Raw genomic sequence first — 14,625 nt, 5'->3', positions numbered from 1 at the left:
CCTCTACTTTTTGGAAACTATTTCTCCAAAGTACAAGAATAAACTAAAGGTCTGTGGCTAACAAAGTATGCTGATGACTGCAAATTGGGAGTGGTCATAGAATCTCCAAATGATGTCAACATCCTACAAGAGGATCTTACACAAACAATGACTGGTGCCAAAGTCATGGTCTTAAACACGATACAAAAAATGTATTATCATCCCTTAGGGTTAGGGCGATGTTCCTGCAAACTACCACATCAATAGCAACACCTTAAGTATGCACTCAGTGGTGAGAGACCTGTGCACACAGGTTGACAGCAAACTTACCTTTGACCACCATGTCTCCATATTGGTAAGAAGGGCATTCTATACTGCTCATCTCATAAGTAAGGGCATTGCCTCCAGAAAAAAGATGTTATAACCCCCCCTGTACTCTTCCTTCATCAAGCCAATAATTTAGTACAACGCCCCTTTTGGTATGTACCTTGGAGACAACACAAAGGTTCCTCACAAGGAAAATTCAAGGTCATTAGCATCTGTTTTATTGGGATCATCTGAAATCCGGTCACTTTATTCTGTTTTATACAGACTACTCAGAGGCAATCTCTGCCTTGTATATAAGGCAATCCCTGACCCTGCTTTATTGGAAATGCTGCATATCCGCAAATCAAATGGTACACAGGTTACTCGGTCTAAAGACCTTAACCTGTTATGTGATATTAAGAGATCCTGCTGGAGGGACATATTTGATTCCCAGAGGTTACCACACCTTTGGAATGGACTCCTGCTTCATGTCAAACAGAGCACCTCATTGTCCCTCTTCAAACACAATCTGGACATTTTGATTGGTAACCGTAAATTCATCCGGGGGTTCCACCTGTGTCCCTCTTGGACAAGAGCAATAGGTATAGATTATGTAAATAAGGGTAGAACTTGAATAGGCTTGTAAGGGCCCTTGGGCCATTAGCCTAGTAACTTCCTATGATCCTATGCATGACAGAATATGTAATACTCATCATGTGACCTCAAGTAAGGCAAAGTGGTAATTTGTGAGAGTAAAGAATATCACCAATGACATTGAATAGCATGATGTTGATATTGGGACAGTTTTTAGAATAGTCAATAATGGTGTAGAAAAGATCAAAGACACATAAAAGTCATTGTCAAACTTATATCGGTCATCTCTTTTTGGTAACTGATACAGAGCTAAGAGTAGATCATCGAGTCCAAGAATGAACTGTCAGTACTCAGCTGACATGTGGGAGAGCTTTCCATGTCTTTCATAGCACACTAAGGATAATAACACATACAGCTGTATATGATGTATATGATGTATATGATGCTGTATATGATGTATATGATGCTGTTACGATGCTGTTATGAAAGGAAAATGTTCACAACTGTAAAAGGGCCATTTCTATGTGGTCACTGCAAGCAGTGTCCTTACATTCAGAAAGTGGATTTTTAGACACCTGATTTCTACAAATATAACCAGTTATTTAAATTACTTATGCTAATGAAGTTGTACCTGTTTGATATACCTATTGTAGTTAAGTTTTGGTTACTTAAACTGATCAAAAATGTTAAAAAAACAAATTAAAGGAACATTTGATAGACACGTGTGTATGTGCACAGAGTCTGCATGTCCTCCCCATTGTTTGCCTGGGTTTCCTCTGGGTGCTCCAGTTTCCTCCCATATATTATTTATTTATTTATTTATTGACATTTGTTAACTGGGTTAGTCCAGCTGGGCTTTTGGCCCATTTTCAGTGGAGACCCGAGGAGAAAAGCTCCAAGAAATACAGTAACAAAACAAATTCAGCTATTGTATTATACATTGTTGGTAAAAAAAAAACATTTTAGTAATGAAACATTCAAGACATTGAGTTATACAAATATTATAATATTCAATGCATACATTGTAGCACACAATTATCTTATATGGTGGGCTTAAGACAAAGGGGAGGAGAACAAAAAATAACAAGACAGAGTTATTTGCATATTTACAGAGAGTAAGGTTTGAGCCATTTTTAAGGTACCTAAAGTATAGAGAGGTATTAGCAGTAGAGGAATTTCTGATGTTCAGACATATATATATATATATATATATATATATATATATATATATATATATATATATATATCTAGGGAAAAGAAGGTAGATACACTATAAGGTGTACTTAGATGTAATAGAGGGGAGGTTAACAGTACGTATAGTAGAGATGTAATAAGCAATAATGATATGAGGCTCAAAGTAATTGAGGTGGGAGAGCTAAGATAAGAGAGGGAGGGGTTAAGTTGGGGGTGTACAGGAACACATTCCAAAGACATGCTTTATGTGGACTGGACACTCTAAATTGGTCATAATGTGAGTGTGCGTATGAGTGTGTAGTTTGAAGAACAGTCATGGCAGGGCTAGCCACCAGGCAATGTGAACCCTGGCTCTAGATGATTGTCACTGTTGAAGTGACACCCCAACCCCATGTGCAAAAATGGGAAAAGGGGTTATGGATGGATGGATGGACGGATCTGATAAACATATGTAATGATGTGCAAAACAATGTTTTGGGGATTCATAATGATCAACATATCTTCTAACTTGAAAATTTAAACTTTCAGTTTGGATCTAACAAAAAATAGAAATCAAGATAATGATTGCTAAAACTAGAAGTAAATGGTAATTTGGATTACAGCCTTCAGAAGGGTGCTGTCTTTTTCATCTTTTTACTATGAACCTTTTTTTAATTAATAGAGAATGTGACTGACCATCAAGATGAGTCAGACTGGTCAGAAATTGTGCAAGATTGTGTATGAATTATTATTTGTTTGAAATTCTCCATTTAAAAAAGTTTTATATGTGGCTAACAAAAGGTTTGTACCTGAAACATTTTTAATTCTTGATAAATGTTTTGTTTTTATGGTTTGTAAGAGGGCACTTTTTTGTTTTTAGATTAATGTATTAGTTTGTGGTACCATGTAGTAGCTGCAGTCGGTGCTTTACTTGTGATTTTTTTTGTTTATTTGTATGCCGTTTAATCCATGATGGAGACACTTGTTCACATTTTCTCATTTCTTACCAATACTTGTGAAATATTCAACAAGACTTTCTACTTTCAGGAAAGAAAAAAAGTGAATCTGTGGTTATACTACCACCACCATCATCAGGAGGTTAGAACTTTATTTCGCGTGTGTGATTAGTGCTGCCTGGTTTTCCCAAGATACTTTTAAATATGATGCTCCCCGTACTACTTTTTCCTCAACAACATAGATTTAGACCCCTCCTTTTTACTAGTAGATGCAGGAATGCCTGACATAGTTCTAGAATATGCTGCAGTTCTAAAGTATGGCATAGATATAGAGTATGCCTTAATTCTAGAGTATGTTTTGTCCTTACTAAGGTAAGATTTTGTTTCTTTGTTAGCAATTCACAGCAAACGCTAATGACATCACAAACATCCCTTACATAACCTAGTACCATTCACTGTACAATTTGCTCATTTAGTTTTCTTGGGTTGATAAGCTGCATTATTCAGGAGATTATGTATTCGGTAATAAATTAACATGTTCAGTTCAAACTTTACTTGCAGAGAAGGAAGAAGACGACTCAAGGAAGATGATGCCAACTCCACCACAGGAAGGTCTGATACTTGCTTGGCCTTTTCGTGTGGTGTTTGCTCTTAGACAGATCTTACCCATAAAATGTTGTAGACTGGTCATTCACTTAAGGAAATGAAAGTCTGATCTTACATTAGCACCTTGTGTTCTGTTGGAAGGTTTGTGTTTTGACCCTAGGTCTACACTTTATTGTCATTTTGGTCTTCAAGCATCACCATGGCAATAATAATTTAGATGCTGTTTCTCCTGAAACCATTCTACTAGAAAGGCAATGTATGGCATGTTTCACTAGCTGTCATTCCATCTCCTATAAAAAATGCATATTTCTGCTATTTAAGAATGAAAGTACAATGCATTTAGCACATATTTTCCTTACAGAAAAACAAGGTAAACTGGTAAATATGCCACTAGAAACACCATTACCACTAGAGACTTTGATGCCAATCTAGCCTTTACTTGATATATGTGGATGTTAGTTGGACTGGATTGCTAACATAGTATTTAGTTATTTTTATATCATTGTTCTCTGTATAGATATGCATATAACCTTGACTGAGTTAGACTGAAAGATTATATTTTTTATGATGTGCATGCCATTACCAATGCAACTGCTGTTATGTGTCAGACGTTTGAGGAATCTGACAAGAATATTAGCTGCTAACCATAATACTAACCGTAATAAAGCTTGTAAATGATCATCTGCTTGAAATACTGTAGAATGATGCCGGCACTCAAAGAAGTTGAGCTTTAATTCTGGACACATTTTTGATGTCTGCATCCAATAAAGTTGTTCCATTCTTGATCTATTAGTGGAGGAAGATTTTTTTTTTTACATGCCACTTTTTCAGCTTTTTTGGGGCATACAGGTTTGTGTAATCTTTTTCTTTTCCTGGCTCCAAACCTACTGACCATCAAGTTGCCGTTGTAGTGACTATCACCCATTAATTTCCCTATGAGGTGAAAGCAGGGCTGCAGTGTTGCCATCATTCAAGCAGCCAACTAAGTCCCACCCCCCCAAAGCCAAAAATGTCTCCTGAACATGTTTGCTAGATACCATGGGTTGTGTGCACCACAGAGTGAAGTGAAGGCTTATCACCCACTTCTGTCAGCAATTTTCCATTATAAGCCCCTCTGCATTAAAGGCCTGTAAAGAAAGCAATGCATGCCTCACTTTGCTAAAGTGCTTCATTAACTACAGACTGATATTACAAAAATATGAAACTTTTGTTGATGTTACTACAAATATGTTCTGAAATTTCATGTTTTTTTCTGCCAGCTTGCAAGGTTTAATTAATGGCCTTTGAGTAGAAGTTAAAATGTGCTTGCAGAAAATAGTTGATAAAAATCTTAACATTCTTAATTTATTTTGGGAGACTGCATCTTACCATACAGTTCTTTAAGGACTGGGGACATCTGAATATGGTTGTAGTTACCACTTAGCAAAAACGATTTCAAACACCTTAGTGAAAAATGGTGCACAATAATTCTTAGTTTCTTCTCCTATGAATAGTAGATGTGATTATTACATAAAGGCTGGAATACAAGCTACCAGAGTCTTGGTTCGGCTTTTACAATCTTAACACATTGTCTTCTTAGTTTGTACCTCCTTCCCGCAAGATTGCCATGGACATATTTTTAAAAAAGACCAGTTTTACAAGAAAGCCTGCAACTAGAGACCAGCAGATTTTAATTTGCACAGCCCCAAAAAAAGAGTTTGTCAGATTCAGTAGAATGATGGATGTACCTTAAAGGAGCCTACAGTTTCTGCTGAGTACCATTTTCTGCAGCTATACTTTTCACAACTATATTTTTCAAGACATTCAAAACTGAAATAATGTACTGACAGTTATAATAATAGAGAAAGGGGACCAGGTGTAATTCATTTTCTTGAAAAGTTTAGGTAAATCTCTTGCTTCCCAGAGAATGCATCATGGAGTCTATTCTTCTCTTTAAGAAATAGTAATGACAATATATATGGATTCACTTCGGAATCTCACAATTCTGAAACATTGAATGTCATATGATCGAGACCACGTGATTGATGTTTTGGAATATGAAAATTCCAAAACAAATCCCCCCCAAAAAAACAACTATTTAAACGTTTCTGCATGGAGGCAAGCCCCCCTATACCCTGCACCCCTGCAATTTGAATATACCAACTCCGAGGTCGCACTACAGTGAGGAAAAGGGAAATCTCCTGTTCTGTGCTGTATGCAGATCTCCGTTCAGAATTTTGAAATTCTGAAACTTCGATCATACGGTCTTGACCATATGAATTTCGAGGTTTTAGGATTTTGAGATTCTGAAGGGAACATATATATATATATATATATATATATATATATATATATATTGATGTCATTGACATCAACACTCAAAAATCAACATAAAAGCTGACATTTCATCATAACTTCAAAGTATGCAACACAAACACACCTTTTTATATTTTTTGCCTTTGTTTTATTTTGATCATTGTGGTCACAGTAAGGCATTGGTTTATATATGTAATCATATTTTCCGAGTGAAGGTTTGATAATTATTATTTTGTATAAACAAACTGTCAGCTATGTATACCATACCTTGGCGCTGTTCTGCATCCTGATATGTTACTTGAATATTGTCATGTGGTTTTGAAAACTGTTTACATCTGTCTGCAGATATTCATTAGAAGGTCTTTGTTTGATGAAACATTGGCCTGTAAAACAGTTTTCCTTTAATGCAACAACTTCCTTTTCCAGCTGGTGCTAATAGATAAAACCTGTCATATCCTCATCTGGACAAAAAAAAAAAATGTTTTGGTCCTCACATCTCCCAAATATATTTCCCAAGTCCATAGAATAGAAATCTTTGAAAAGAAAAATGTTACTGTCACTGGCAGCATAAACTCAGAAGCCACATCGGCAGTGACTTCCCGTGGCAAACGGCCTCAGTCTGTGAGTTCAGCTTCATGATGCCGAATTGCAACAAGTGGCGCTTCATTCAGATTAAGCTTGACAAGGCGTAGGAAAGCATAAATACACACATAAATACACACACATATATATATACACATTAATATATACATACTATTCCTAACTCAAAAACAATGCAAGAAATGGCGGGGGAACATGGACCGAATAGTATGCAGCAAACACAAAAACACTTCCGGCACCCTTGCGTAAATATTTTATTTCCAGTGAAGACAGCAACAGCAACAAGTAAGGCAAGATTCAAACTGGTTTCAGCTACAAAAACCTTTTTTCATCAGATCTGAAACAAACACACTTATAAACTTAAAATATTTTACACCATCTATTGTGCCAAACAAATTCAAAACACAAACCATATTTGTTGACTGTTATGAACACTGTATAGACCTTCCAGGCTATAAATGCAGATCATGACCAGTTTATTAAATCTAATGATTATGAATTCAATTGAAATGCATATATGGTTTGTTTTGTTTGGTGCAAAATAAAACAATATTCAAAAGTAAATATTTACTCAATTGTGCTTGAAGTATTTTTGTGTTTGATATATCGGTATGATTTTAAACATTAAATCAATATTTCATTAAATTAATAAACTACTTTTTACCTAAAAAAGTAAATGCTTTGAATGTCATTACATTGAAAAGGCTAGATATAAAGCTAAATGTATAATTGAATGTTTGTTGAATTATAAAAATGCACAAGCATTGAATCAGAGGAGATCAGTGCAGACCTTCTAAAATACAGTTAATGAAAACAATAGATCAGAACAATAACCAATCACAAAATGAAAACAGTTTCCTGTGCTGAATGGTTAACCAAAAATCTCTCACAAACTACAGACACCCTTTGTGTGAATAATGGCATTGATAGACCGTTTTTTTCCCAAAGGGAATTATAGGGTTGGGGTTAGGGGCAGAGTTAGTGTTAAGGTTCATAGCTAAGTACTAGGCTATCTGCCTGAGGGCATCTATAAGCCTAGCCAGGATGTGTTGGCTTTTGCTGCCCCCTTAGATTAGTTCCCTGTGTCTCGATCCAGCACAGCCATTAGTTCCCTGTGCCTCTGTCCAGCAGAGCCACTGCAGTGATCCCCGGGGTAAATTTTCTGTTTCCCATCCACTCGTCAAGGTTTATCTTGAAGAGTATTAGTGAGGTGTTCTGCCTAATGTAGATTGGAATCCTGTTCCAAAGCATGGGAAGTCTCTGGGACAGGAATCTATCCCTCCAGCACATCCTATTTATCGTTGTGGTGAGGTTTAGTGCCCTAGAGCATGTGCCTCTTGAGGATTTGTTTTTTTTAGGTGGAGCATATCCATCAATTCTGGGTTGGACACCTCTGAGTAAGTGGTATGCAACCGTGTACAGCTGAAGTTTCTTCAGTCAGGCTGCATAGGGCATATGTTTGAGGCCAGTAATCCTCTTGGTGAGGTACTTCTGTGGTCTTTCCAGCTGTTGCAGGTGTCTTGTAAGGTACATCCCAAATGGGGCGTTGTACTCTATGATGGGTCTGATGACTGATGAGTAGAGGGGCACAATAACCTCTTTTGTTCTAGATGTGCATCCTTTTGTGATTAGGTGGGCCACATAGAAGGATTTTCTAACTACCTTAGCAATACGATTATCAAAGGAGAGATTACTATCTACTTGGGTCCCTGGATCCCTTATTACATTTTCTGTATTTAGGGGACTACCACGTATGTGGTGGTTCGCGGGTACTTTGTTTTTTCCAAAGGGGATGACTATGCACTTTTTGGCATTTAGCTTGAGGCCATGATTTTGACACCAGGTATCTGTCTCAGTGAGACACTTGTGGGGGAATGTCTGTTTCAGCTGGAGAGTCAATTATGGCCCCCACTTTGCAGTTGTCAGCAAATATGGTCCTCCTGTGCTTGCCTGTACCTCTGAAAAGTATATACCAAACAGGAAGGGTCCCAAGACTGAGCCCTGGGGGATGCCACTTGTAACTGGTTTAGAGTCGGACCTAGAGCCTGCAACTCTCACAGTGTGGGTTCTATCTGTAAGCCAATTGGCAACCCATCTCATGACGTAGGGGTTTATGTTCAGGCTGATGAGCTTGTCTATAATACCAGAATAGGGAACGGTGTTGAAAGCCTTTGTGAGGTCTAGGTAGGGTGTGCGGACCTCCTTTCCCTCATCTAAAGCCTTGGTAACTGTCTCAAAGAAGTCCACCAGGTTTAGGAAGCATAATCTGCCCTTAACAAAGCCAGACTGGGTAGAGTCCAATGCTGAAGGTTCCCAATGTCTCTGTTAATGAATTCCATGATGATGCGCTCCATAGCCCTGCAGACCAGGCTAGTCAGGCATATAGGGTGATAGCTCCTGGGGTCCATTGTGGCTCCACCTTTGTGAAGCGGGATAACTGTTGCTGTGCACCACTCTATGGGTACATAGCCTGTAGACAGGCTGAGTTTGAACAGTGTGTTTAGGTGAGGGGTTAGTTAGTTTTGGAGCTCATGTAAGACACAGCCTGGGACACCGTCTGGTCCCATTGAAGCTGTATTTTTGGCTTTGGATAGGGCTGTTTTAACCTGTGTGTCAGTGATTGCTGGGGCACTACATTCTTCTGGTATGGTTATGGGCCCTTTAGGAGGTGAGAGGGGGGTGAAGTTTGCACTAAACCTGTCTGCCAGAATGTTGGCAATATCAGTCGGTTCAGTGTATTTTGTGCCATTCTGCACTAACTCAGAGCAGATCTGAGAGTTTCCATTTAGGTTCTTGACATAGCTAAAGAATGCTTTGTGGTTATCTTTGGAGTCCTTGGCAATTTTTCTTTCAAAGCTCGCCTTGGATGATTTTATGAGGGATCGTAGTTTCTTGCTGATACTGATCAAGGATGTCTTTCCTTCTTAGGATTTTACTCTTTTTTGCACTAGTTTCCTCCTTCTATTGTATAGCTTGTTTATGGCAGGGGTCCACCAGACTGGTTTCCTTTTCCTGGAGGAGTGAGTCTTGGTTTTGCTTGGGATAGCATGATCCATGCATTCTTACAGGTGCTTATAGAGTGCCTTTGTGAGGGATTCAGCAGCTTGGACAGCATTGTCCTTTAGCATGAGGGCTGTGAACCTTTCCACCTTGGTCTTAAGTAACGTGAAGTTTGCTTTTGAAAAGTTTTTCATGGTGGTTTCCTTGATTGGGGGTGGTGGCGGAATGTGCATATCCAGAGTGATTAGTCTATGGTCTGATCTAACCAGTGAGGGCTTGACCTCCGGTGTAGAACACCGGTCGCCCATGTTGGTGATGACCTGGGCCAATATGTTGTCCCCTCTGGTGGGGGTGTTGACCAGTTGATCCAGGGTGTTCAAGTTTATAAATTCTAGGAAGCGTTGGGCAAGGGAGTTAGTACTTCAGTAGTTCTCCCAGTTAATGTTTGGGTAATTGAAATCACCCAATATTAGGGTGTTTGGTAGGACCTTTATATTTTCCAGTGTCTCCAGAAATGCAGAATGGAGGTCCTGGGTCATGGTGGGTGATCTGTAGCAAGCTACAATTTGAATTGTAGTTTTTTCCCATTGTTAGTTGCACATGGATGATCTCTGAGGCATTGTGCTGTGTCACTAACCTGGAGGTGTGGGTATCCTTGATGAATATGGATATACCCCCACCTTTTGTGTTTCGGTCCGGGTTCTGTGGCCAAAAAGTATGGTATGAGTTATAGCCTGGTAGTGCTGGGGTGCTCTCTGGAGCCTTAAACCAGGTTTCTGTTACCACACAGATATCGATGTTCTCCATACTGAGTAGTGCCTTGAGTACATGCATTTTGAGGTTTAGACTTCTGGCATTGAGTAGCATTACCCTCAGTTTTTGGTTACTTGTGCTATTTATGGTGGTGGGTTTGTCTTTTGAGCCTTGCCTAAAAAAGGCACTATGGGGGTGGCAAAAACCTTAGCCAGTATTCGAAAGCCTAAGGGTGACAGGTGCAAGCCATCTCTTGTGAAGCTATGTGGCTTATTGAGTATGTCATCCCAGGTGGACAGATACTGGATCCCCTTTGAATGACACCAGAAACTTAGCCAATTGTTGAAATTGATCATTTTTTCTTTATACTGTGGCATCATTCTTGGTGAGGGCAGGATGCTACTCAGGGTCCAGGTCATACCGGCCTTTGCTACGTGATCAGAGAGCTCTTCCATGTCTCTTTTCATGTAGTCCAAGGAGGTACATCTCAGGTCATTCACACCAACATGGACAATGACAGAGTCGTATTTGTACTTGTTCTGGAGTGACCTGAGTACTTGTGTTATGTGGCAGATCCTGGTGCCTGACAGGCAGCTAACTGTAGCCTTCTCCTTGTCCAGCCTAGTTAGTGGGACATCAGTGTGCCTGACTATAGAGTCACTTATACTAGTGTGTTGGGTATGTTATTTTGCTTTAAGGGCTGTGATTGCGTGGCACACTGATTATATGAAGTATGTGTTTCATGGTTGGTGATGAGGTGTGGAGGTTGCTTGGGTGTCTGCTTTAGAGGTCTCTGTTGCTTTTGCAGATTTTTATTTAGAGCCTCCGAGTATGTTTTCGTGTATTTATGTGTGTTATTTGCTGGTGTTGGTTTAGTAGGTCTATGTGAGACTGGTAGTGTGTTGCAAGTATTTTCCTTCTCCTCTTGACTGTCACTTCCAGTCTTGGGTTGAAAGAGCTTTGCCTCCAGTTTGGCTATATAATTGCATCTCTCGCATATATTAGTGTTTGGTGGTAGGAGGAGAGGGTTGTCTGTGTACATGAGGTAGTTGTAACATTGCCTCAAAATGCCTAGATTCACCAATTGGACTGGAGAGTACACCTGGACTTGCCTGAATAGGTAAAGTGAGCTGTTTTACTGGGTTTATATTATAAAGCACGAAAGATCATTTAATCGAATATGTAAACAGCGACACATATTTACCGAACCGCGAATACACCGAATGCCGTAAACCATGAAATTTAAAATCACGAATCGTCATACTCGGCCAACCCCACCGCCCACGACATACTGCCTACCCAAACAAAATAAATAAACTACATACATACACTAACCAAAGCCCTACTTCTAACCCTAAAGTAAAGCACCAAAAACCTACTTCTAACCCTACACTAAACCTTACATACATTACTATCTATACACTTACCTTAACCTGCACCCTAACCCTAAGGTCCGTAACTATCGCACACTTACCCTACAGAGATATACCCAAACAAAATAAATAATCCACACACATACACTTAACAAAACCTTACTTCTAACCCTACACTAAACCTTAAAAACTATCGCACACTTACCTTATGGAGCTATACCGCAGACGGGCCAACTATGACGAATCGACATTTCAGATTTCCTGGTTTTGAACATTCGCTCTTTTCGTGGTTCACGTAATACATGTCGCTTTTTTTGTATTCACTGATTGGGACCTTCAAGCTTCTAATATAAACCTGTTTTACTAATTAGCTGGTAGGGACGAATAGAGAGTCTTGTACTTCTGGACAGTATAGGGGGTCTAGTGCTAGGGTTAATTAGTGCTTGCTATGAGTTTTGAGCAAGTGCTGGGATGTGAAATGAATGGTTTGAGTGTTTAGGTTGAAAGTTTGTCTTAACACACATTAGTTTTGCTCTTTTAGAAGTTGTAATCTCTTGGAGTGAGTTGATACTTTTGATTTTTAATGTTTTATCTTTTTGTAGAATAATACACACACTCTTTAGTGAGTGTAAATTTTACTTTTTGCTGTGTCTTTCTTTATATTCATGATATTTCCTGCTTTGTTTGTCAAGCAATCCACTTTTGACCTGTTTCAGTTTTATTTACCAGCTTTTTATATGGACACATTAAAGAGAATAAAAACATAAAAATATGAAAATCTGAAAGTAGATATAAATTGCCTGGTCTGCATTGTCATCGTCCCCCCCCCTGCTGCTGTTAAGAATTACTTCATGTGTCCCATGCATTCATATGTTCATTTACTGTTTTTGAGTCTACTAACCCTCTCTTATATATTTAATCATTCACTATCTTTCTTATGAAGTATATGTCATTATAGAATGTATGGTCTAAGGCTCTGTAGCCTAGTGCTGAGGTAAAATTGGGAGGACTTTTTGTAGTGACAGTTCATTTATTTTAACAGTTTGGATTTATTAGTTTTATCGTTTAGTTATAGTTTTAGTTAGTTTATATTTAGAGTAAATAGAATTGGGAGTGTTTTGCCTATAATGTAATTGTCTGATTGATAAGTTGCAGTCTATGCTTTATTTTGCTTTTTATAATTTGACATTTTAAAAAAGTTTTGATTTTTTTGATTTTTCAGTAAAGTGTGGTTCGATAAAATGTGCTTAATTATTTGTGGTTCATTATTTTGACTAAATGTCATAATTACATATAAATATATGTATATTGTTTGTATGTGTTGTAAATGCGCGCGCGCGTGTGTGTGTGTGTGTGTGTGTGTGTGTGTGTGTGTGTGTGTGTGTGTGTCTATTTATATATCTATCTGTCTATATAGATATAAATGTAGATATAGATGTAGATATATTTATATTTATATATATAGAGAGAGAAAGAAAGAGAGAGGGAGACACACACACAAGTATTATTTAGATTTCCATCAGTCTAGTTTACACAGTTATATTTTAAATATTAGTGAAAATGTGAAAAATATGCATTCTCCATTTACTTTTAAGAACATATTTACTAGCAGTTTGGACATTATTTGTAAGGATTATTTCAAATGGGAAAATGAAAAAAATAGTTTAAAGCAGACCAGTGGCACTAATTTTTTGTCCTCAGTGTTGAAATACATTTTTAAAGTGTTTTTGCATTTATACTGATATAAAGGAATGTGAAAATATTGTAAAACCATAATGCCGAAATGCTGATGCCTGTCTATCTTGGAAGGTTTCAAAAATGTCACATGCGAAAACATTACAACTGAAGTTTCTAGAATGTTTAATGCACACACCAAATTGTTTTGTTGTATGAACTGATGATTTTAAACAAATGTATCTGGTGCCCATTTTACTTACAGAAATGGAAGTCAATGAATCAGGGAATATCTCCTCACCATCGCCACACCCAGAAGGTCAGATTCCAGGGCCGATCCCTTGGTGGAATGCTTTAGAATTAGTTGACATCGCTAACATAAATATCACTTCAGCACGTTCATGACACATTTGTCATATAGTAGATCACATTTAGTTCACATGCTGCTTTGATCATGTATAGCTGATTCTTAATGAATGTACACATCTCATTTCAGCCACCAGACAATGCAAACTTTGTTCATGAGATTCATATTTCACCAGTGTATTTCACCATAGCAATGCTTGTGGTCCCATGAAATATCTAGATGAATCAACTGTTTATATGTTATTTTATTTGTCTCATTACAGATGGAGAAGAAGGAAGTGGCCTGCCAACAGGTTAGTTCTAATAGTTTACTTGCATTGTTGCTTAGCTGCTATATATAAACTGAAATCAGACTGATGGACCACAGAGTCACATACTCAGTTTCTTACCTCTGCTACTAGGTTGCTTACTGAGGTTGAACTATAGGCAAAATGGCAAGGACCTTTTCTTTTTATAGTGGAGATTCAGTATCCCAGCTATTTCCCACTTGATCTTCTGCAGTGACTAGAAAATTATTCACCATTGACCACCCCACACAATGAAGTGCTAGTGTATATTAAATTTATATGTTCATAGGTTCATAGGTTGGTACTAGGCTATTGGCCCTAGGGCCTATACAAGCCTAGCCATAACAATTCCCTGGCTATTTCTTCCCACAATATTTACTTCTTTGGACCCTGTCTAGCAGGGTGACTGACATGATCCCCGGGGTGAATTTCCCATCTCCCATCCAATCGTCAAGGTTCCTTTTGAAGAGGGCCAAGGAGGCGCTCTGCTTGACATGTATGGGCAGTCTATTCCAGAGTATGGGGAGTCTCTGGGTCAGGAACCTATCCCTCCAGCATGTTTTGTTCATTGTGATGAAAAGGTTTAGGTCCCTGGAGCATGTGGCTCTGATGGACTGGGATTTCTTTAAGTGTAGCATGTCCAACAGCTCTGGGTTTGACATG

The 14,625-nt window shown here is 38.4% G+C and overlaps 1 protein-coding gene across 17 annotated transcripts in view; it reads left to right on the top strand.

The window, feature by feature from the left end:
• The window catches only part of MYBPC1 (myosin binding protein C1), a 378,023-nt gene that overhangs the window by 94,230 nt on the left and 269,168 nt on the right, over window positions 1-14,625 (top strand). For 7 of the 17 annotated variants that reach the window (XM_044087757.1, XM_044087759.1, XM_044087755.1 and 4 more), the window contains 4 exons: window positions 3,100-3,150; window positions 3,570-3,620; window positions 13,575-13,628; window positions 13,939-13,968. In XM_044087757.1, coding sequence (XP_043943692.1) covers window positions 3,100-3,150; window positions 3,570-3,620; window positions 13,575-13,628; window positions 13,939-13,968 — 186 coding nt within the window. The remainder of the gene's footprint in view (window positions 1-3,099; window positions 3,151-3,569; window positions 3,621-13,574; window positions 13,629-13,938; window positions 13,969-14,625) is intronic. The other 10 variants (XM_044087768.1, XM_044087765.1, XM_044087763.1 and 7 more) reach the window with 5 other exon arrangements.

This window comes from Protopterus annectens, chromosome 11.part0 (assembly GCF_019279795.1).
Source record: "Protopterus annectens isolate FY-2018-M chromosome 11.part0, PAN1.0, whole genome shotgun sequence".
Classification (NCBI taxonomy): domain Eukaryota; kingdom Metazoa; phylum Chordata; order Ceratodontiformes; family Protopteridae; genus Protopterus; species Protopterus annectens.
This window is presented reverse-complemented; position numbering and strand designations above follow the sequence as displayed.